This window comes from Rhinopithecus roxellana, chromosome 9 (assembly GCF_007565055.1).
Source record: "Rhinopithecus roxellana isolate Shanxi Qingling chromosome 9, ASM756505v1, whole genome shotgun sequence".
NCBI lineage: Eukaryota > Metazoa > Chordata > Mammalia > Primates > Cercopithecidae > Rhinopithecus > Rhinopithecus roxellana.
Window position 1 is genome coordinate 76,907,682 of NC_044557.1, and position 25,770 is coordinate 76,933,451.

At 33.8% G+C, this 25,770-nt stretch overlaps 1 protein-coding gene and 1 pseudogene across 3 annotated transcripts in view; one reads left to right on the forward strand and one right to left on the reverse strand.

The window, feature by feature from the left end:
• The window catches only part of CSMD3 (CUB and Sushi multiple domains 3), a 1,308,251-nt gene that overhangs the window by 332,887 nt on the left and 949,594 nt on the right, over positions 1-25,770 (reverse strand). For all 3 annotated transcript variants that reach the window (XM_030937706.1, XM_030937708.1, XM_030937707.1), the window contains 3 exons: positions 23,455-23,646; positions 19,267-19,393; positions 17,370-17,572 (listed from right to left, as the gene is read on the reverse strand). In XM_030937706.1, coding sequence (XP_030793566.1) covers positions 17,370-17,572; positions 19,267-19,393; positions 23,455-23,646 — 522 coding nt within the window. The remainder of the gene's footprint in view (positions 1-17,369; positions 17,573-19,266; positions 19,394-23,454; positions 23,647-25,770) is intronic.
• Positions 5,161-5,586, forward strand: LOC115899645 (annotated as a pseudogene).

The window sequence follows — 25,770 nt, forward strand, 5'->3', positions numbered from 1 at the left end:
ACAGAGGGAATATTTATTCTCACACCAGGCAAGACGGAGATCTGTAGTCACAGCAGAAGGGCTTAAGCCCTAACTGACTGAAATGGTCTTGGGCCTCAAATGAATTTCAGTGGCAGCAATTCTATAGTGGCCATGGTCTTTGGGTGAGTCCCAGTGCTGCACTGACCTGGAAGGTTGTGGGTTTATGGTGCAACCCAGTGTGACATCAGCTGCAGGGGCCACAGAAGTGCTGATGTCATCCCTCCCCTAACTCCAGGTAGCACAGTGCAGAGACAAAGAGAGAGACGAGACATCTTCCACTTGAGGGAAGGAGAGGGAAGAGTACTGGGGACTTGGCCTTGTAAACTAGCACACTGCCACCACAGCACAACACAGCATGGGGAAGATCCCCAAAGCCCCTTATTTCAGGCCACTGCATCCATCATTTCTTCTAGATCCATTCCATGACTGAGGGAAATCTGCTACTCTGGCAGGATGGAACAAACCCAAATCTGAGCTAGCTTCACTACCAGCTGATTAAAGTGGCCTGAGGCTATCAATAAACATCAGCAGCAGTCAGGCTATGATTATGGGCATTGGGTGAGCCTCAGTGCTGTGCTGCTCTGGAAGGTTGCAGGCTTTGGGTGCAATCCAGCATGATGCTAGTTACAACAGCCACAGGAATGGTCACATCACCCCTTCCCAAACTCCAGGCAGCTGAATATGAAGAGACTCCTGTTTGAGGGAAAGAGAGGAGAGTGAGTGAAGGATCATCCTGGCAACCCAAGAAATTTTCCATGATCTCTCAAAAGTCCATCAGAAATAAGTACATAAAAGTCCACAAGACAGTTACAGTGTAATTGGACTTAGAATACTCTCTAGTACTGAAACAGCTGAAGTGACTACAAGCTTGGGGAATTCAATAATAAATCCTGTTTGAATTTTTGAAACGTTCTCTGAAGAAGATGGGTACTAACAAGGCCAGACTGTGAAGACTGAAATAAATAACTAACTCTATAATACCCAGACATTGATTTACACATGTCCACAAGTCTCAAGAACATTCAAGAAAATATGATCTAACCAAACAGACTAAGTCACCAGTGATTAACCTTGGAGTGACCGAGATGTGCAACTTTTTGGTGAATTCAGAATAGCTAATTTGAGGAAGCTCAATGAACTTTCAGAAACTCAGATAATCAATTTAGAAGTTTATTCGAGAAATTATATATATATATGTGTGTGTGTGTGTGTGTGTGTGTGTGTGTGTGTGTATAAAATTTAAAAAATCAAATAGAAACCTACAAACCTACAGATGAAAAATACAATTGATGAACTGATGAATGCAAAAATGCATTAGAGTGTCTCAACAGCAGAACTGATTAAGCAGAAGAAATAATTCATGACCTGGAAGACAGGCTTATTTGAAAATATACAATCAAAGGATTAAGAAGAATAAAGAAGGCTTACAAGATTTAGAAAACGGCTTCAAGAAGGCAAATCTAAGTGTCATTGGACTTAAAGAAGGAGTGAGAGGTAGGGATACAAAGTATATTCAAAGAAATGATAACAGAGAACTTTCCAAATTTAGAGAAAAATATGACTATCCAGGTACAAAAAGGTGAAAGATCACAAAGCAGAGTCAACCAAAATAACACTATCCCAGGGCATTTAATAATCAAACTCTCAAATGTCAAGGACAAGGAAGATTCTACAAACAGCAAAAGCAAAGCAAATAACATATAAATGAGCTATGATTTGGCAGTAGACTTCTCAGCAAGCTATGAGAGAGTATCATGGAATATTCAAAGTGCTAAAGGCAAAAAAATTTCTAACCAAGAATATAGTAGTGAGAAAAACTTCCTTTCAAACATGAAGGAGAAATAAAAACTCACAGACAAACAAAAGCTAAGAGACTTCATCATCATAACTGTCTTATAAGAAATGCTAGTGAGAGTCCTTCTATCTGAAAGAAAGGGATGTTAATATACAGCAAGAAATCATCTGAAAGTATAAAACTCACTGGTAAAATTAAGTACAAAGACAAAATCAGAATATTCTAATACTGTAATCATGGTGTGTAACACTTGTATCTTTAGTCTGAAGATGAAAAGATACATCTATCAAAAATAATAACTATAACAGTTTGTTATGAGATAGACAATATGGAAATATATAAATTGATACAACAAAAAGCCTAAATATGGAGAGGAGTATGAAATCAAAATGCAGGGCTTTATAGATTTTTCTTTGCTTGTTTCTATGCTTTTCTCTGCCACCAAACTTAAGTAGCCAGTAGTTTAAAATAACTTGTTACAACTAAAAGATTTTCTTTGTAAGCCACACAGTAATCGCAAAACACAGGCTTATAATAGAGAAAGTAAAAATAAAAAGCAAGGGATTCAAACATACTACCTTTGTGGTTAAGAAAATCATATTTCTCATTACTTGTTATTGGTCTGTTCAAGTTTTCTATTTCTTCATGGATCAATTTTGGTAGATTTATGTGTCCAGAATTTTGTGGTTAAGAAAATCAGTTAACCACAAAGGAATTGAAGAAAAAAGAAAAAGAGGAGTTATAAAATAACCAGAAAAAAAAGTAACAAAATGGCATTAGTAAGTCCTTATCTATCAATAATGGCATTGAATGTAAATTGACTCAATTTTTAATTGAAAAACAAAGTGACTGAATGAATTAAAAAATAAGACCCAAATTCATGCTGCCTGGAAGGAACATATTCACCTATAAGGACATGCATATATTGAATGTGAAGGTATGAAAAACGTATTTTAAGCAAAGGGAAACCAAAAAAGAGCAAGAGTAGCTATACTTAGATAAAATAGATGGCAAGTCAAAAAAACTGAAAAGATACAAAGGGAGTTATTATGTAATAATGAAGGGCTCAATTTATCAAGAGGGTATAACAATCATAAATACATATGTACCCAATATCAAAGTGCCCAAATATTTAAAGGAGATATTAATACAGCTAAAGCGAGAGAGAAAGAACAATACAATAATAGTGGGGGACTTCAACACTCCACAATCAGCAATGGATAGATCATACAGACAGAAAATCAACAAAGAAACATTGGAATAAAACTACACTGCACACCAAAAGGACCTACTTGACATCTTTACAAAAGATTGTATCCGGCTGCTGCAGAGTATACATACTTCTCATTAGTACCAGGAACATTCTCTGGGATAGAGCATAGGTTATGCCACAAAACAAGTCTTGATAAATCCCAAAATACTTGAATCATATGGGTATCTTTTCTGACTATAACGGAATAAAACCAGAAATCAAAGACAAAAGAAACATTAGAAATTGTAAAAATAACATGGAAATTAAATGATATGATCCTGAACAACCAATGGGTCAATGAAGAAATTAAGAAGGAAATTAAAATATTTCTTGAAAAAAGGAAACGTAAACAAAATACCCCAAATAAAACCTAAAATATACAACAAAATCAGTGCCAATTTATAGCAGGAAACACCTATAAAAAAAAGTAGAAAGACTTCAAATTAACAATCTGATGCACCTCAAAGAACTAGAAAACAATGACAAATCAAACCCCAAATTAGTAGAAGGAAAGAAGGAATAAAGATCAGAACAGAAAAAAAAAAAAAAAAAAAAAGAGTGAAAAAACACACAAAGTATAAAATGAAAACTCACAAAGTATAAAATGAAAACTCTTTTTTTGAACAGATAAACGAAATTAACAATTTTTTCTTAGCTAGACTAAGAGAAAGGAGAGAAGACTCAGATAAAAAATCACAGGCAAAAAATGAAAGATTAAAACTGATACCACAGAAACACGAGGAATTATTAGAGAGTATTATGAAGAAGAATACACAAACAAATGGGAAAACCTAGAAGAAGTACACAAATTTTTGGACACATAAATCTACCAAAATTGATCCATGAAGAAATAGAAAACTTGAACAGACCAATAACAAGCAATGAGTTGAAAGTAGTAAAAAAAAAAAAAAAAAAAAAAAAAAAAGAAAGAAAGAAAGAAAAAAGGCTCCCATCAATGAAAAACTCAGGACCAAATGGATTCACTGCTAAATTCTACCAAACATTTAAAGAAGACCTAATACCAATTCTAATCACACTATTTCAAAGAATTGAAGAGAAGGTACACTTCCAAACTCATTCTATGAGGCCAATTTACCCTGATATCAAAATCAAAGACACAGCAGAAAAAGAAAACAAAGAGTCTCAACCAAATACTAGCAAACTGAACACAACAACACATTAAAAAGATCATTTACTGTGATCAAGTGGGATACATCCCTGGGATGCAAATATCATTCAACATATTCAAATCAGTGAACAGGATACATCTCATTAGCAGAATCATGGATATAAACTATATGCAGCATTTCAACAGATGCTAAAAAAAAAAGCTGTCAACAATATTCAGCATCCCTTAATTATAACAACTCTCAACAAACTGGTTATGGAAGGAATATATCTCAAAATAACAAAGGCCATATATAACAAACCAACAGCTAACATCATCCTAAATGGGGAAATGTTAATAGCCTTTTTTTCTAAGATCTGGAAAAAGACAAGGCCAAGAATGACCACTTTTATAACTTTTATTCATCATAGTACTAAAAGTTCTGCCCAGATCCATTAAATGAGATAAAGAAATAAAAGGCATCTAAATTAGAAAGAAGTAATACTGTCCTTGTGTGCAAATGACATGATCGTATATTTAGAGGAACCTAAAGGTTCAACCAAAATGTTGTTAGAACTTATAAATAAACTCAGTAATGTGGCAGGATACAAAATCAACATACAAAACTCAGTAGCATTTTTATATGCCAATAACAAACCATCTGAAAAAAATCATGAAATAAATCCCATTTACAATAGCTACAAAATATATAAAATACCTAGAAATAAATTTAACTAAAGGAGTGAAATCTCTCTACAATGAAATTTATAAAACGCTATTAGATAAAATAGGACACAAGAAAAATGGAAAGACATTTAATGTTCATAGATTGGAAGAATTAATATTTTTATAAGGTCCGTACTACCCAAAGTCATTTACAAATTCGAAGTAATTCCTTCCAAAGTACCAATGACATTTTCTTGCTCCCTGGCTATCTTTGCAGGTGCTCTTGAGTGGGGCCTGTCCTGCACCTAAGGCGGGAAGATGGGGGCCACAAGGAAGATGAAAACATCACTGGAGTCAATTAACTCTATACTCCAACTCATTATGAAAAGTGGAAAATATAGGCCAATATCCCAGATGAACATAGATGCAAAGAGCCTCAACCAAATACTAGCAAACCGAACACAACAACACATTAAAAAGATGCTAGGGTACAAGCCAACTCTGAAGATGATCAGACAAGGCAAAGCAAAATTCATCATCCTCTCTAGAAACTGCCTGACTTTGAAGAAATCTGAATTATAGTACTAAGTATTGTTGGCCAAAACTGGTATCCATCACTACAGAGGCAATAATACTGAATTGGGTACAGCATGTGGAATATACTACAGACAACACATACTGGCTATCATTAAGCTGGGTGATTCTATCATTAGAAGCATGCCAGAACATTATGGTGAAAAGTAAACAATGTAAAATTTTTATTTAATAAAATTTGTCAGCGTTCATTTTTTTTGTTAAAAAAAGTATTAATGCCACTCTTCAGAGAAAATTTTTAAAAAATTCTAAAATTCCTATTGAATCACAAAAGATCCTGAATAATTAAAGCAATTGGAGCAAAAAGAATAAAGATAGCTTGGTGGCATCAAGCTATCTGACTTTAAAATATACTGCAAAGTTATAGTAAACAAGACAGTGTGATAAAAATAGACACATAGACGAATGGAAGAGGAAAAATAACTCAGAAATAAATCCACACATCTACAGCCAACTCATTTTTAACAGATACACTGGGAAAGGACTTCAATAAATGGTGCTGCAGAAATTGGATATCCACACGTAGAAGAATAAAACTAGACCCCTATCTCTCACCATATACAAAACTAAAATCAAAATAGATTAAGACTTAAATGTAAGTCCTTAATCTATGAAACTACCAGAAGAAAACATTGGGAAATACTTCAGGACATTAGTTTTGGCAAATACTTTGCATAAGACCTCAAAATACAGACAATACAAGCAAAACTAAACGAATGTGATTATATCAAACTAAACAGCTTCTGTAAAGCAAAGTAAATAATTAACAAAGTGAAGAGATAACCTGCAGAATGGGAGAAAATACTTGCTAACTGCCCATCTGACAAGGGATTAATAACCAGAATATGTAAGGAACTAAAACAACTCAATAGCAAAATAATACAGCAAAACAAACCAAAACAAAAAAGAAACCCACAAATAATCCAATTAATAATTGAACAAATGCTTTGAATAGGCATTTTTCAAAATAAGACATACAAATCGCCACCAGGTAAATGAAAAAATGTTTAACATCACTAATCATCAGAGAAATGCAAATCAAAACCACAACAAGATATTATCACACACCAGTTAAAATGGCTACTATCAGAAAGACAGAAAATAACATGCCGACAAAGATGCAAAAAAAAAAAAAAAAAGAGGGAATGCTCATGCACTGTTGGAGTGAATGTTAATTAATGCAGCAACTATATAAAATAGTACGAAGTTTCCCTTAAAACCTAAAAATACAACTACCACATGATCCAGCATTCCCACTGCTGAGTATTTATCCAAAAGAAAGAAAATTAGTATATAAAAGAGATAATTGCACATCCATGTTTATTGCAACCCTATACACAGTAACCAAGGTATTCAATCAACCATTATTTGATGAGTAGATAAAGAAAATGTGGTGTATATACGCAATGGAATATTACTCAGTCACAGGGGGGTGGGGAAACATAAAAACATGTCACAGTAACATTGGTGGAACTAGAGGACATTATGTTAAGTGAAATAAGCCAGCCACAGAATGACAAAGGTTGCATGTTTTCACTTATATATGGAAGCTAACAAAAAATTGATCTCTTGGAGGTAGTGAGTCAAATGGTGGTTACCAGATACTGGGAATTGTAGCATTCCAATGGGATGAAGAGGGTACAAAAATACAGTTATATAGAAGGCACAAGTTCTATTGTTCAACAGCACAGAAGAGTGATGATAGTTAATAAGAACTTATTTTATATTTTAAAATAGCTAGAAGAGAATATTTAAAAAGTACAACACAAAGAAATGATAAATGTTTGATATAATGACTATTCCAATTACTATTATTTGATAATTACATACTGTAAGCATGTGTCAAAATATCCCTTGTACTCCATAAATATGTACAACTATTACATATCAATAAAATAGAGAAATAGAAAATATGTCAAGACAAATGAAACAAAAACACAGTATGCCAAAATGCATGGGAAACAGAAAAAACAGGAATATGTAAGAAGTTCATAGCAATAAACATCTACATAAAAAGGAAAAATGTCTCAAATAAATAACCTAACTTTATACTTCAAGGAACTAGAAGAACAAAGAAGCTCACAGTTAGCAGAAGGAAGGAAATAATCAAGATTAAAGAAAATAGAAAAATAAAATAGAAAATAGAAAAACAATTAAAAAATAAAACTAGAATTGGCTTCTTGAAAATCTCAACACAATTGGGATTCCCTTAGCTAGTCTAAGAAAAATGAGGCAAGACTAAAGTAAACAAAATCAGAAAAGAAAGAATAGTGCTACAGTCATAAGAGACTACATTGAACAATTATATGATAACAAGCTGGATAATTTAGAAAAAAAGTGGATAAATTTATAGAAATATACAGGCTATCAAGACTAAATCATAAGAAATAGAAAGCCTGAACAGACTCATTACTAATAGGGCCACTCAAGCAGTACTTTAAAATCTCCCAACAAGGAAAAGCCCATGACCAGATGACTTCACTGGTGAATTCTACCAAACGTTTAAATAAGAATTAATTTCTATCCTTCTCAAACTCTTCCCACCCAACCCCATAAATTGAAACAAACAAAACAAAACCAAAAACAAACAAACAAAACATTTCCAAACTCATTTTGTAAGGGCAATATTCCCTGATACCAAAGCCAGAAAAACACACCACAAGAAAAAAAAAAAAAAAAAAAAAAAAAAAAAAAACTAGAGATCAATATTTCTGAAGAATATATGTGCGGAAATCCTCAACAAAATACTAGTAAACTAAATCCAACAGCATATTAAAATGTTAAAAAGATCACACACAATGTCCAAGTCAGATTTATTCCTGGGACAGATGGATAGTTCAATATACAAAAATCAATTATTTTGATACACCATATTAACAGAATAATGGATTAAGATCACATGATCACATGATAATTTCAATAGATGCAGAAAAGGCATTTGACAAAATTAAATACCTTTTCACGCTAAAAAAAAATCCTCAATGCATTAGGAATAGAAGAAGAAAAATGTTTTGACATAATAAAGGCCATATATCAAAAACCCACAGCTAACATTGCACTGTTTGGAAAAAAAATAAAAAATAAAAAAATAATAAAACCTGAGAACTTTTCCTCCAAGATCAGGAATAAGTCAAGGATGCTCACTTCCCACTCCTACTGAGCATAGTACTGCTAGTCCTGGTCAGAGCAGTTAAGGCAAGAAAAAGAAACAAAAGGACTCCAAACTGAAAAAAAAAAAAAAAATAGGTAAAATAGTATCTGTTGGTAGATGACACAATCTTTTATATAGAAAATCCTAAAGATTTGTTGAAAAAAACTGTTGGAACTAATAAATTCAATAAAGTTTCAGGATACAAAATCAACATGCAAAAATCAATTATATAATTATATTCATTATATCAAACATTTATCATAAAGAGAGATATATAGAACAATGGAAGAGAATAGAGAGACCAGAAATAAATCTATGAAAGGGTAACAGGCCCGCACCTTAAGACTAGGAAACAAGTAGGTGTGGGAAGATGGGGAGGGGTACCAGGAATGCACAAAGGGGAGAGTATAGTTTCCTTGACAAATGGTATTTAGAAAATTGGATATCCACAAGCAAAAAATGACTTTTTTTCATTTGTAATGAAAAATAAAAAAGACCCTTATCTTACAGCATACACAAAAATCAACTCAAAATGGATTAAAAGCTTAAACGCCAGACCTTAAGCTGTAAAACTTCAGAAGGAAGAAAAAAAAAGAGAGAAGAAAGCTTTATAACATTGGTATTCCAATGATTTCATGGACATGACACCAAAAGCATAGACGACGAAAACAAAAATAAACGAGCAGGAATGCAACCAACTTAAAAACTTCTGTACAATCAACAAGGGTAAAATGGCAACCTATGGAAGGGGAGAAAATATTTTCAAGTCATACATGTAATAATAGATCAATATCCAAAATACGTAGGGAACCTCTACACCTCAATAGCAAATGACTGATGAAAAACAGTCAAAGGTCTTGAATAGGCATTTCTACAAAAAAGGCATACAAATGGACAACAGGTATGTGAAGAAATGCTTAACATCACTAATCATCAAGGAAATGCAAATTAAAATCTCAGTAATATATTACCTCATACCTGTCAGGAGGGTTATTATTTATAAAAAAGATGTTGACAAGAATATGGAGAAATAGAAACTCTTACATGCTATTGGTGGGAATGCAAAATGGTGCAGCCACTATGGAAAATAGTATGAAGTTTCCTCAGAAAAGTTAAAAATGGAACTACTTTTCAATCTAATAAACCCATTTCTAGATATTTATCCTAAATAATTAAAACGAGGATCTTGAGGAGGTATTAGTACTCCTAAGTTCGTTGCAATATTATTCACTATAGCCGAGATGTTGAAAACAACTTAATTGTCTAATAACAGATTAAGAAAATATGGCAAAGACACACAATGAATACTATTTGGTCTTTAAAAGAAGGATTCTGCAATATTCAGCAACATGAGTGAACCTTGAGGACATTATGCTAAGTAAAATAAGATAGTCACAGAAACACAACTACTGCATGATTTCACTTATATGAGGTATCTAAAATAGTCAAATTAATAGAATCAGAGTGTGAAATGTTTTTTTTCCAGGGGCTTGGGGGATATGGGATATGAGAGTTACTAATCAACTGGCATAATGTTTCAGTTTAGCAATATAAGTAAGCTTTAGGGACCTGCTATACAGTGTTGTACCTAGGTCAAAATAATGTACTCTGCACCTAAAATTTTGCTTAAAAAGTAGATCTTGTGTTAACTGTTCTTTCCACAGTAAAATAAATTGAAATAAAAATAATGTGGCTGTTGAAGATAGGTACTTTAAAATTATTAAAATATATTTAATATATCAGGTACTTTAAAATGATGAAGATGTATTTAATGCATTATTATGGCTTCAAATAACCATTCAATTATGATTCATATTTGGCATATATTAATAAAACTGCCCTCTTCACTAGCCTATAAAATGTAAACATGATACACAAAATAATAGTGTTTCATTTAATTCAATATTTTACTAATTTCTGTTCACACAGCTGTAAATGATCAGTGCATGATTTTCCCTGTTAAAGTTTTATCACTTACCTAAGTAAGTTTTATTGAAATGGGATCATGGCTACTCCCTGCTTTTTTCAAAAAAATATGTTTCTGGATGTATGAAATTCTTGGATTTACAAATAGTAACTAAAAAACTACTCTGGATCATTTTCTGCTATTTGTTTTGGTTTCGTTTCAGCTTTCACAGGGATTGGTTTTCGTAGAATCCTTGCTAATCTCTGCTTGGGTGTTTCTTTACAGCACCTTCAGTAGAACTGACTTTCTTTTGGACATCTTAGTGGATATCAGCTTTCTTAAGAAATGAATGCTCATACTTTTTCATTAAACATTTACTTTTTAAAATCTCATTGCTACCATAAAGGTCTATTGCAAGATAATAAAAAAATTTCCATGATAAAGTAATTAGTTCCAAATTTACACAATAAAATAAACAGCATATATACTCGTGTCATGAGTATTCAGACTATATTTTGTAGGTCTGTAGATCAACTGCTCAGTTTCTATTTCTACACATACTTCAAGAAGATATATTTCCCATATTTCCGCCTGATCTTGCCAATTCATGGCCTGGCAGTCTTATGTATCATTCAAACCACAATACATACTGTAGCATAACTATCTGTTTATACAAAATATCAGGGCAACAATGTGAAATGCTCCTCCTAGCCAAGCACAGTGGCTCAGGCCTGTAATCCCAGCACTTTGGGGGGCTGAGGTGGGCAGATCACAAGGTCAGGAGATCGAGACTACCCTGGCTAACATGGTGAAACCCCGTCTCTACTGAAAATACAAAAAATTAGCTGGGCATGGTGGTACGCGCCTATAATCCCAGCTACTCAGGAGGCTGAGACAGGAGAATTGCTTGAACCCAGGAGGCATAGGTTGCAGTGAGCCAGGATCGTGCCACTGAACTCCACCCTGGGTGACATAGCGAAATTCCATCTCAAAAAATAAATAATAATAAAAATAAATAAATGCTCCTCCCACCACCATTTAGGGTCAGAATGGGTGACCTGTTCATATCTAAGAATGTTTCATTTTATCTATAAGTGTCCTACATGCTATCCATGAAAGGTAAGCATTAATTACCTAGCATCTGGAAAAAGTTGAGAAATAGATACAAGTTATGGCAAAAAACTCAATTACTTTTGCACCAACCTAATGGTATTTGTCTTTCAGATGTAACCATGCATTATAATTACTGAGCAGTGCAGACTTATGTCACAAAGCAGAGATCTAATAAATACACTGTGGCTTATTTTAATGAACCATTAATAGTCATATTTTGTTAAAAAGGGAAAATACAGGATAAATGTCAAAACAGTCAGAATGTCAGGACAACAGACATAAATGAGGACTGTCCTGAGCAAACCAGGGAAGAGCAGTACATGTGTGGAAATAAGTTATTCTGTCTAGTAGTTCATTGCTACTAGAAGTTGCATTTAGCCTAGGCCCTGGAAAATGACTAAAAATGTACAAATTTTGAATGTAGGCACAAGGGTTTCAGGAATATGGAAGAGAGTTTGCAAAGCAGTAGAAATGTGCAATGATATTGTCCTTTCAGAACAATTTAATTAGACCTCTGGATGTATATAAATGAATAGTGAGGAGTGAAGCTGGAAGGCAGATTGGGGCATATTCTGGAGGCTTTAAATATTATGCCAAAGTTTTGAGTTTAGATCTGTGTGGCCATTAAATAATTTTCAACAGAGATGTGATGTCCAATTTTATATTTCAGAAAGATCAATCAGGCAGAAATGTGGAGAAAAGTTTGGTTGGAGGGATAAAGAAGTGAGGGGCTAGTCGACTGTTGGAGCAGTGCAGGCAACAATAAGGATGAGAACAAAGGCAGGGGCACCAAGCAGTGGGTTAAACCTAGGGAACTTCAACCTCTCATGGCTAAGGAATCTATTTCCTTGAGATTTTTTTCAGCAATATTAGCTATGGGCCTCAGCATTTTGTATTACCCAGCCGGGGAAGATTCTTAACAGAGAAGTCAAAGAGTGAAGAGCATAGAAAAGGCTCTGTCAAAATCTACTATTCTGTGGGCAAATGACAGCATGATACCCAATGATATCTTCCCTGGGGAACTAAAGTGGAATGAGACAGGCAAATTAAAATGTAAGCAGAGGATATAGAAGCTGACTGCCGAGAAGTGAGGACAGCACATACGATAGCATGAAGTGGCAATGTTAGACTTAAGTAGCTCTGATTAAGCAAAAGTGCCTTGCAGACAACAACACCAAGAGATAAATTAACAGACTCTACAAAGGATGAATGGATCATGAAATAAAAGTCATGAGGCTGCCGATAGTAGCTTGATGATTATAAAGTTGGTCTGTGACCTACATTTCTGTTAAATTCACTTCGCACCAAGTTTGGGGAAATACGTATCACCTGTTATATTCATTGGTGAAGACTGTTCTGCTACTATTGCCTGATTTATTATTTTAATTTTAATTTTATTTTATTTTATTTTTTTATTTTTTATTTTTTTTATTTTTTTTTTTTGAGACGGAGTCTCGCTCTGCGGCCAAGGCTGGAGTGCAGTGGCCGGATCTCAGCTTACTGCAAGCTCCACCTCCTGGGTTCACGCCATTCTGCTGCCTCAGCCTCCCACGTAGCTGGGACTACAGGCGCCCGCCACATCGCCCGGCTAGTTTTTTTGTATTTTTTAGTAGAGACGGGGTTTCACCGTGTTAGCCAGGATGGACTCGATCTCCTGACCTCGTGATCCGCCCGTCTCGGCCTCCCAAAGTGCTGGGATTACAGGCTTGAGCCGCCGCGCCCGGCCGATTTATTATTTTTAATTAATTATTTTGACTTTCAATGGACAGCTATTTGCTCAAAAGAAGAATGGAATTAAATTATACTAATCGAGGAAGGGGGGCTCAAATAAAATCTGACAATTAAAATGACAATACTTCCTGATTGTGTAGAAGCATCCTGGTTTGTGCCTATTGCTGAGCTTAGTTTTTATTAGCACTTGCTTTTGATCTCCAAAATACCTTAAGTTTGGATAGTAAATTATGTTATTACCCTGTGCAAAATGTTTGTTCTATATAGACATTTTAAGAGACAAAGGTGTTCATGATATTAATATATTTGGGAGAGCAAAGGCACTATAATTAAAATACCATTACCAGCCTGGCCAACATAATGAGACTTCATCTCTACAAAAAAAAAAAAAACAAAAATAAAAATTAGTGAAACGTGGTGCACACCTGTAGTCGTAGCTACATAGGGGGCTGAGGTAGGAAGATCACTTGAGCTCAGGAGGTTGAGGTTGCAGTGAGCTGTGATTGTGTCACTGCACTGCACCCTGGCTGATAGAGCAATACCTTATCTCAAACAAAAACAAACAAACAAACAAACAAAAAAACAACCAAAAAACTTCTAGAACAATGAATTGCTATGCTGTTTATACTGATCTTCATTGGGAGAAAAAGAAATACAACCAGTGGAAGGAGCATGAGCTAGAATACTAAGAAAATACTTTACTGAAAATGGATCTTGGCACAGAATCTGGAAGGATGAGCAGAATTTAAGCACAAGGGAGCAGAAGTAAGACTAAGGCAAAAAGAAGGTTTGGTGATGGAAAGCAGCAGAGAGACAGAGAGAGACAGTGTGTGTGTGTGTGTGTGTGTGTGTGTGTGTGAAATTAAGAGTTGCTTGAGTTAATGAAAACATGAGTTTGAGAATTAATTGGTGATAAATATGTTTAATACCTGGTTCTTAATAGACTCTCCTAGGCTGAATGAGTGAAATGGATGAACATATGAATAAGTGGGTAGGATGAAATAGATTTATCTAGGGAAGAAGAATTTAGGTAAGGCACTGAAGTGGCAAACATGAACCCATGAGCCAAGTTTGACCCACAGTAGTGGTTCCGTGGCCTATAGCCCATTTACATTCTCTTTAATACTACTTGTATACTTTAGAAACTGGATGACTTTAGATAAAATTTCTTATTTGAAATTCCACTTTAAAAACTTCCTGTCTTCCTACAGGGCAAAATGCCTACAGCCAGAGAGGGCATCTGTCTATTTCAAATGGGCATGTATGTACTCCAGCTTTCCCTCATTTCTTCTCACTTTTTCACTTACATTTCATCTCCTTTTTCAGATTGGTACCTCTGGTGTGGTGCTGGGAATGATAATCTGGAAACCAAACTGATTAAAATGTAGAACTCCATTGCAGCTAATAATATATAACTGAAAACTTCCTATTCCCTCTGGCATATTAATGCATGTATCTAGAATAATAATACTGTAATAATAACTGCTAAGCATTTAGTATGTACAAAGCATGACATTAATCTCCTTTCAGACATATGAGTTTATCACTCCAGGCATCTGCTAGTTGTATGATCTTGAACAAATTAACTGACTTTCTGAACATTAACATATTTCTTTGGGCAATGAGAATGATAACCATATCTTATATGGCTTTTGTGAGAATTAAATGAGATTATGTATATAAAGCATTTAACTTAATTCTTGGCACCCATCAATACTTCATTCATGAAAAGAATATTTTCCCATTTGAAATCTGAACACTTGAAAAGCTATGTAAGCACATATTCCGGAAAAGATCTCTAACCAAGAGGCTAATTTTTCATTCACAACGTAGTAATCATCAATGTAACTTTATTTCAATAGGTTGGTTTTAAGGATCAGATCAAATTTCTATCCATCTTAAAAGAATCCTACGAAGGCAGAGTTATTAAAGTTCTAGTATGAAATATATTGTTTCCATAACTTTAATGTGCCCTACAAATATAATCAATATAAAAATGTACTGCTAATTTCACAGATTATCTACAATAAAAATTCCCAGAAATGCATCTAAAATAGCATGTTTCCACTTAACCAGATAACATTGAGTGCAAAGTGTAAGTTGCATTTGTAAACACTGAGCCTGAGACACCTTTTCATATTACTGTATGCAGATGTTTAATGGCAATAACAATTTAAGTGGAAAACACTATGTATTACTAATCTAAAGTAAAAGTAAGAATTGTTTGTTGCTAAACTACAATAGAAATAACTAAAATTAAACCACTCTCTGACAAATTGTTCCCACTTAAAAAAATATCAACAGTAGAGTAGAATATACAAATATGAAGAATATTTTATTGGTAAATATTTTCTAATTGGGAGAAATTTATATTCACCTATTATATGATTATTTTCTTACTTTATTCCTTTTTCTCAAAATAAGTATTTAAAGTACAAATTTAAAGATATTAACTTTTCAGTTTATACCTCCCTTTCACATGAGCTTGGGTCATATAGTACAAAACAATTCATTTGTGTTAATAGGTCAAATAACTGTTTTCCATAAACAAAAAGTCAGCCAAGAGAATTGTTTGACTGTATAATTGCTTACCTAAAATGGTATATTTTGTTGGCACTGATTTCAAAAGTCCTTCATACTTTTTTAAATTATTTGTGTTATTTATTTATTTATTTATTTATTTAGAGACATAGTCTCGCTCTGTCGCCCGGGCTGGAGTGCAGTGGCCGGATCTCAGCTCACTGCAAGCTCCACCTCCCGGATTCACGCCATTCTCCTGCCTCAGCCTCCCGAGTAGCTGGGACTAAAGGCGCCCGCCACCTCGCCCGGCTAGTGGTTTTTTTTTTTTTTTTTTTTTTTTTTTTGTATTTTTTAGTAGAGACGGGGTTTCACCATGTTAGCCAGGATGGTCTCGATCTCCTGACCTTGTGATCCGCCCGTCTCGGCCTCCCAAAGTGCTGGGATTACAGGCTTGAGCCACCGCGCCCGGCCGTGTGTTATTTATTTTCAAGACATTTCAATGTTACATTTATTTATGTAATAATAATAGTTCATTAGGTACCAGCTACCTACTCAATACCAAATACTGTGCACACATGATTCTGTTACATTTAATAACTTACTTATGAGATGAGCATTGTTACTGCTATGTCAATTAGAAAACCCAGTATCGGGTCACTAGGTAAGGTGCCGAAAATTAGCAGTTAGTAAGGAGCCAGAATTTGAATTCCAACACATTTGAAGAGTACTGGTTTCTCTTATAGTTGATCATAGAAACGTTGATACATATCTGTTAATAGGACTTTTTAAGACTATACAGATGAAAAATCTATTAGATAATTTTCTCAAAGAGATAATGTGCATTAAAAAGTTAAAATAGTATTTAAAAATTTTAAGATTGTATTCATTTTATCCATCAACTAACATTTCTTTTACAGAGCACATATATTTAGTCACTTAGCAGTGCCATGAGAAGAAAAAAATTAACAAGACAAGAACACTGGTAATTACTTACAATGAATGCTATTTCATTGTCATATTATTGTTATAGAAAATCTTTAATTTAAAAGCTGTCTGAAATATTTTGTCAAAGATATCTGTGAATATATAATTAAGATATTTAAAGAATAAAATAACAGTAAAAACGTAGGGTTGTATTTTTTTGTAATAGCAAGTATTCATTTCCTTCCTCATCTGCAAAACTTCACATTTTAGCTTTCACTTTTACAGTATTTCCAGATTATAAGCTTTGGTGATGTAATTTTTTTAGCTGAGTAATTTTAACACCACTTTTACTTTAAGAATAAATGGTTTTACAAGTGGAGAGAAGTCTCAATAATTAATATTCAGAGTTAATTGTATTACCTTTTTCCCATGTATATTTTACCTTTGCTGCAGTGATACAGGAAGACCAGAAGCATAAAAATTTAAAATTATTAAAATGTTAAAATTAAAAATTTGAACAGTAAAGTTAACATGACTATTTACATCACCTTCCTATTTTGCATTAAGAAACGTTTTGAAAAAACTTACTTGAAAACTGAATTGCAAATCCGGATTTGCTAATATAAAAATCCGTGTCAAACTGGATGGTTACTATGTTGAGGGTGCTATGAATTCCTTCAGGAATAAGAGATCCACTAATTTCCTTTAAAAGCATCTCATTTTCTGGTGGACCATCCCAAACTCGGAGTATATCATGTGATGCTTCCGTATCAAAAGCAAGAAACTGCAAGCTGTGGGAGAACCATATTTCTCTGTTTACTTTAAACAAGGATTCAATTTTAAATAAAAAATAGAGCAAATGTGCATTGTGCCTTTTATTAGATATTCTTTTCTGCTATGTGATAAAATTGAATTATGTAAACAGCATATATTCTTAATGTATTTTTCTTGAGAAGTATACTTTGTTTCTTTAAAATATTATTAAATACACTATTACATCACCTTTGCAAATTGTAAAAACTTCAGGCATACATTCTTTCTTGTGTTCATGAATTTAACCAGGGCAACAGCAGGGGACATTTATAGAGAATCTTCTACATGCTAGGCACTGTGCAAAATGCATTACATATATTTTGTTTAATTGTTATAATGACCCAATGAAGTAGGAATAATTTTTATCTCAATTTTACAAATATGGCAAATGGAGTTTAGATAAATGAAATAATTGCCCAAAGAGTGGCATAATCACAAATCGAACTCAAGTTATCTGATTCTACAGTGCACACTTTTATCACTGTTCCATGTTAAATCTATTCTGTTTTATGTTTAATCTAGACAAAATTAGAATCGGGTGCTTTTTGTGCTTGGTGCAAAATTTAGAAATCTAATTATATCAACATGCTCAACTCTACATACAATACATTTATGTTTGATACATGAATCATTACAGCTTTAAATTTGGGCTACAATTTAATATCAAGCAATGTTTAATTTTTAGAAACTGCAGAATTCTCTTGAATTTATTACTTTCAAGTTTAATAATTCTAATATTTATATAAAACAAGGCATGACTTAGACTAAAGAAAAATAAACTGAGGATGATACAGTGTAGTCTGTTTTGAGTTTGCACATTGCCTTGCAAAAGTAATGTACCAACTCATCCATCAATGCATAGGAGTGTACCACCTAGAAGCCTGTCTGAAGTTCCATTTTATATAAATAAAATTTATATTACTACTTTATGTAAGTGTAATTCTCAAGTTTTAAAGTTATTGTTTGTTATTGAAACACACTAAGTAGCTCATATGTCAAGGATGATTCTAGCCAAAGCTGCATAGTAAGGCTGGGACTGAGAGCTTGTGATAGCTAGGAAAGTCAGACTGGTGTTGATTTCAGATAATGACTCTGTACTTATCTAAGGGGTAGCAGCAATGTGAAGAACTCTGCAGAAAAGGGAAATCTAACATGATTACAGGAGCAGAGAGCAGGTGTTTCACAAATGTGTTTAGGGACAAGGACAATAGGAAATGGTATTCAGTCCCCTTCTCTTCTTATTTCTCCTAATTGTTAATGAGGATGCACTAGGGTAATAATCTGCACAACTCTGTACATCAGTCAAAATGGGCCAGGAGTAGTGGCTCAAACCTGTAATCCCAGCACTTTGGGAGGCAGGAGAATTGCTTGGGCTCAACATTCTGAGATCAGCCTGGTCAACATAGTAAGATCTCGTTTCTACAAAATACTTAAAAATTAGCCTAGCCTGGTAGCACATGACTGTATTCCCACCTACTGGGGAGGCTGGGGTAGGAAGATCATTTGAGCTAGGAGGAGGAGGTTGCAGTGAGCCACTGCCTTACAGTCTGGGTGACAGAGAGAGATTCTGCCTCAAGAAAAAAAAATGAAATAAATGAATATTAATTTTATATAGGGGTTGGCCAGGTACTTCAGATTCCCTAGTAATGTTGAGAAAATGTAATTCATTTACCTGACAATATTTCCAGGATCTACCTCAATCATCCACATGCAACGCAGATTATTGTCATATGGAAAAGGATAGCCAGGAGATAAGATTCTTCCTGATGATTCTCCTTTAAAACGACCTCCACATTCAGCTGATAAAAAATAATAAAAATTTAAGCCACAATTTAATGCCAATCTTTTCAAAACAATTACAAATTTCTCATGAGTGTACAAAAGAATACTGATTTCCTTTCTTCAAAGTATATATTTGTATAAACTTTTATAGTATTAATTGAAGCAAGAATATATAACACAATCAAGTAATAATAGAGTCTCAAGTTAGATCACAGAAAAGACAATAAAACAGAAACCTACTTATACAATTAAAAAAAAGTCACACTCAAAACCTCTGAGTTAGGTTTCCAAACATTTTAAGATGTGTTGTTAAATAATGATAATTTTAAAAGGGAAACAGATGGCAAATCTCTCACTGCTAGCGAATTGCAGTCTGAATAATTCATCATCTTTCTACCCCACCTTTGAGAAAAACTAATCTTTACTGCAGTCCCTCAGGCCTTCTAAATTTCATTGTCCTTTTATTTCCCCTTTAAATCATTTTAAACCCTTTCCCTTTTACTCTCCCAAAAGTCAAAGTGGCATTTTTTATTAGATTCCTTACTTCAGTAAAATCTAGTTAGGTTTTGATTTAATGTGGTCTCTAAGTTTTATGAAAATTATGAAACTAAGAATATAAGTATTATCATGCAATATAATTAAAATTTTATATTTTGGGGGATTCCTTCTCCATTTCAATACTATTTAATACTATTGTGATAACTAGAGTGATTTTACATCAGTGAACAACCTAGAAAGAGTCTCGGTACTGGACAAGAGAGAACTAAGTATTTTGGTTAGCATATTGCTCTACATCTTTAAACCCTAGAAGAAAGGAAAACACTGTGGAATGCCTTATACATTTGAGTCTTTGGTGACACTTCTTGTTATTAGGCACTTGAGTATGAGAAACCTCCCCTTATGGCCTTCCCAGCTCTATTTGTCAGAGTTTTTAACACAAGTTACTCCATTTTGATTCTGACAACTTTCCTATTATCTTAGATTAAATAACTGAATTAAACTTTTTATTTTTGGTAATTATTATTATTAATATTATTAGACCAAGGAAGGTCAAAGCAGAAAAATTTTAGCATTTGGAAGAGACCTGATAACTCTAGAATCTAATGGCTCAAATTTGTAGGCTGCATATATGTTAACTTGTTTCAAAAATTTTAGATACTATATTGCACCACACTGTGACAGATAGTTTTATGTGTCAACTTGACTGGGCTATTAGCGCCAGTTACTTAATTAAATACTTATCTAGGTATGAAGCTATTTTATAGATATGGATAACATCTACACTCAGTTGACTTGTAGGCCTCATTCAATAAATTCGAAGACCTTAAGAGCACAATTAAGTTTCCTGGGAGGAAAAAAAAGAAATTCTTTCTCAAAGTTTCAGCAACTCCTGCCTCAGTTTCTAAGCTATTAACTTGCCCTATGGATTTTGGACTTATCAGCCCCCACCATTGCATGATTCAGTTCCTTAAATTAAATAAAGCTCTATAGATAGATAGATGGATAGGGAAGATGGAGAGAGAGAAAAAAGAGAGAGACAGAGACAGAGAGAAAGAGAGATATCCTATTGGTGCTGTTTCTCTGGAGAACCCTGACTGATATACCCATGGAGGGGTAAGGAAATATTATCTTTTATTGCAACATTAATTTAATCTAATTCATAATAACACCCTTGGGAGATTTTTAAATTAAAAAGATATTAGTATTTAAGATGTTATCACCATTTACGGTTTTTCATTTTTTTCTAACAAAAATCCTGTTGGACAATCTGTAAACATAATTGTATTAATTCACTTTTCATCATTTATTTATGATTTATCACTATTTGGGGCATACATTTAATTTAAGAACAGATACTTGTTCTTCTATATTAATTTATAGTCAGTTGGAGTATTTTGTACTATATTGCATCTTGAACTTAAATATAGCTGTTTCCCCCCATGTTTCTTTGTTGTAAAATATTACCTGGCATTTTGACCTCAAAAGAGCCAGTGTTATATGCTGTAGTACTGGAGTTCATATTCTATGTAAAACTTATGTTTGCAGAATAAAATGAAATACAGTGTTTAAAGAAGAGATACAGGTTACATCCTTCCAGCTATGGTGCATCAAAAACTAATTTTTGTTTGATCAACGAATAAGCTTCAGAAACATAATTACCTACAAATAATCCAAATAATTAAGAAAAGTTTCCTTATTTGACTGAGGCTAAGATATAGCTGTAGTAGATATTTAAGGTTAATGAGCACAGGATATTATAACCATAGGCCAAGTGTTAAAGCTATTAATCTCTGCCAGTAGAGAACACCATCTAAAATAGAATTTCATCTTCGGTTATCATCAAATTATTCAGTATCACTCAACAAGTGTCCAACTGTTTATAGCTGCTAAATTTATTTGATCATCTATCATTAGAATTTTAATAAAAAAGATTACCTTACCCATGAAATCTTGCACAATATCAAGTCAACATGTTTTGATTTTAAGTATTCGTAAACATAAAATGCATTGATTTGTTGCAAACATAATTAAAACCTTCTGGTCTCAGACTAAATGTCCTTCCATTTGTATAAAATCTTTCCAAAAAGTAGAGAATGTCTTCAACTTGATTCAACACACGTAAAAAATATATATATACATTTAATGTATTTGTTTGTGGTTTTAATTTTAAAAATAGCATGGCCAGTCAATATTTATATGTTTATGGTATTGTGCTATTAAACTCTTAATGCTTTTCTGAACATATTTCATAATCACATCAGAGAGAATTAATCAGTGCTACATTTTTCTCATAACCAATGCCAATGGGCTGATTATTGATCATATTCCAGGTTTTGGCAATTTAATTTGATTATTATTTTAGGTATCACCCTCACAATCCATCCAAAATTCAGATGCCGTCTGAAAAGAAAGAACTGTGATTGCATTTTAGTTAAATAAAAACATGTTTGTTTTCTGCATGAATCAATGTTTTAATACATCAACAGAGGTCTCATAGCATCAAAAGCACTACACAATTAGTTACAAGGCCTATAATAACTAGAATTTCATATTTTCTATTTGTATTCTAGCAAGTTTTATGGCAATTCTTATGTTGACCATATCAAAAAAATGATAGAAATATTCTACTTTTGTCAAAAGGTTCAGGTCTTAAAAGGTAAGTCAAATTGCACATTAAATATGTGCCGTTTTTTGAATATCAATTATACCTCAATACAGCTGCTAAAAATAAAAGATTTGAGTCAATTTTATCAATGTAGGCCTGACATAGAATGGATTTCTGCCTCTATAAATGCTATCAAAAAAAGAAAGGCTGAAGAATCACTGCATATTTATTCCCTGCTGGAGAGTTAGTGTTTTGCTACAAAGTTGTTTTCCTTTGTTGTCCTAGTATTCCGATCTCACACCTATTTGGTCTTTGGAGCAGAAAAGAAAAAAGAGAAAAAGAGAGGTCTCTATCCACACCTGTCAATATTTGTCTATCTACCTTCCCGCCTACCCATCTATGCATTAACTAATCTGCAAGATGGTAGGAATAAAACGGTACCCCAGCTATGCAAAGAAGACAGAAAATGATCTTTCTTTAGCTTCACAAAGGCAATATATCTCATGTTACTCTCACATTCCTTTTCCTATTGAAATTGGTTGTTATGCTGTACATGCATGAGAAAAGAGAATAGGTTACTGTTTTCTCTAATCCACCTTTATTCCACAATGTATAATAATTTTGTAAATTAAAAATCTGGCCAATGCAACTCAATAAATGTGCATGATTAAAAGTCTTAACATTTTAGTAACGAGTTCAATTTTATGTCGAGGTAGCAGAAATAAAATGACTTCGAAGAGACCATATTGTCCCCCACAAACTATAAGATTATGGGAGGAATAATGAATAAAGTTATGAAAAGGATCTTTTCATTTTCCATTAATTTTCTTTTGACAAATTGAAGCTATGAGTTCATTATTTCTTGATATAAAGTGTTAGTTATAGGAGAATAGAGAGAATTTCTTAAAAATGCAAAGAATTTGATAAAGTTTTCACAGAAATATTCAGTGAAAATCTGTGAGAGTATCCTACCAATACAGGAAGGCAGAGGATAGTCCCATGCCCTTCTCTCCCCTGTCATGCACTTGAGAAGGCTACTTCCATGGAGAGTGTAGCCTGGATTGCATCCATAAATGATGGTGCTACCAGCAAAGTGGCCTTGGTCACTGATCTTGTATCCAAATTGTGGAATGCCAGGATCTTCACAGTGTGAGAGTTCAAAACCTGGGAGAAAAATATAAATTGATTAAAAGCAAAATTTAGGAGGAGAATTTAAATCTACACAAATCATTCCTTTCCTTTATTATTTTTGATGATTACATACTATTCCTAGTCATATTACCCCTAGCATATTTAATTTTCATATCATACAACAACCACACAGACCTTTTTTTCTTGAAAATTAAAATTTGTTTTGTTTTTGAAGTTTATCAGTGATACCCCATAGTCTATATAATTACATGGCTTGTGGTATTAAGCTTCCTGTCTGTTTGAAGTGATTTAGAGTTAATAGTAGATTCTGAGTGATACTGTGATGTAAGAAGAAGTGTATATTTGTCCTTTATCCTTGATTCCTGGCACAGAGCTCCTAAAACTCTTGGAATTTCTTGAGTGATAAGGGTGAAAGTATAGTTTTTGCTATTTATAATAAGTCATCCATACCTGAGTTTCTACAATGAAGTTCTTCCTGGAGGATGGAGGCTGATCACCAGAGAAACCCACCATATGATTAGAAGGTTGTGTTGGAACTTTTCTTAGCCAGGCCATATACATACATCTCCACGGAGGGGAGAAAAACTGAAGGTTGAGTCAATTACTGAGGATCAATGATTTAATCAATTATGCCTATGTAATAAAATATCCATAACAATCTTAGACAGAGGGGTTCTAAGAGTTTTCAGATTCATGAACACCTCCATGTGCTAGAAGGGTGATATACCCCAAATCCCCACTCCATGGGGACAGAAGCTCCTGCACTTGGGACACTTCTGGACCTCAGCTATGTACCTCTTCCTTTGGTAGCTCTCCGTTTGTATCCTTTATAATAAACCAATAAAGGTAAGTAAATGTTTCCCTGAGTTTTGTGAGTATTCTAGCAAATTATTATACTCAAGGAGGAAGTTATGAGAATCCCCAATTTATAGCTGATCAGTCAGAAATACAAGAGGCCCAGATTTTCAGTTGGCGTCTGAAGTGTTGGCATTCTTGTGGGATTGAGCCCCTAAACTGTGGAGTCTACGCTAACTGCAAGTAGTGTTAGAATTGAATTGAATTAACAGACACCAAGTTGGTTTCAAGGGTTGGCTCTCAGAATAGTACACCCCAAAGTATGACACTTTGGCATGTTGAGTGCTTTGAACGAAAAGAGATTAGAAGACCTCAGAAGCAATGTCTCTCTGACCTTCTTCTGTACTCCTGCCCCTTGCCCCTTTCTCTCTCCCAAAGCTAGTCATACAAGCCAGAATTCTTCTTCCCCAAGGTGAATCATAAAAACTAGAAAACCTCTCCCCCAAAGTGAACCACAGAACCTAGAAAGGTCACTTTCTTCCTTCTCCCTTGAAAATCTTCATTCCATAGGGATCCTGCCCCATACCCTGGAAAGTAAAGCTACATAAAGAGGTCAAGAAGAATTTGAATAAATAGGCTTACTGGGTTTCCCCTTCTCAATCTATTACTGACAGATTATATCTTTTATGACCAATTACATGTCTATACAGCTGTCCATTCATCACTGAACCACAGCATACAAATAGACAGTTTTACCGGGTTCTTTAGGTCTTTATTTCTAAAGGCTCCCATGTCATAGAAAACCACGATTCAATAAATTTGTTATGCTTTTCTCTTGTTAACTTATCTTTTGTTATAGGAATATCAGCATGACACGTACGAGGGTGACAAAAGGCATCACAGCTTTCTATCCCTATACCAGAGAGTTGGATAATTGGTTAGTGTGAGGAAGAAACATACATATATGGTGTCAGAAGGGTTGTGAGCAGAGAATTGGGTTTTGCATCACTGATCAACATAACTACTAAGATCATATCATCAAAATTTTAAAATTAAGACAAAATATGTGAAATAATAGCTAGCCAAGTAACAAATATGTCAATTGCAAATATAACTAGACTGCTTTAGTTGTATAACCTTAGAAGAAAGTGAATACTCTCATATTTAAAATATACTTTATTGAGCTAATATACTAATCAGCTTGATGAACTCTAAATTTTTACATTCTACTTTCTCCAGAAAAAGCACAATTCTTAGAAATTCTCACAGGAAAAAGATAGAAAAAAATAGAGGCTTCCCACATGTTGTCATTCTGAGATGTAGAGATAATATTTTTGTGTT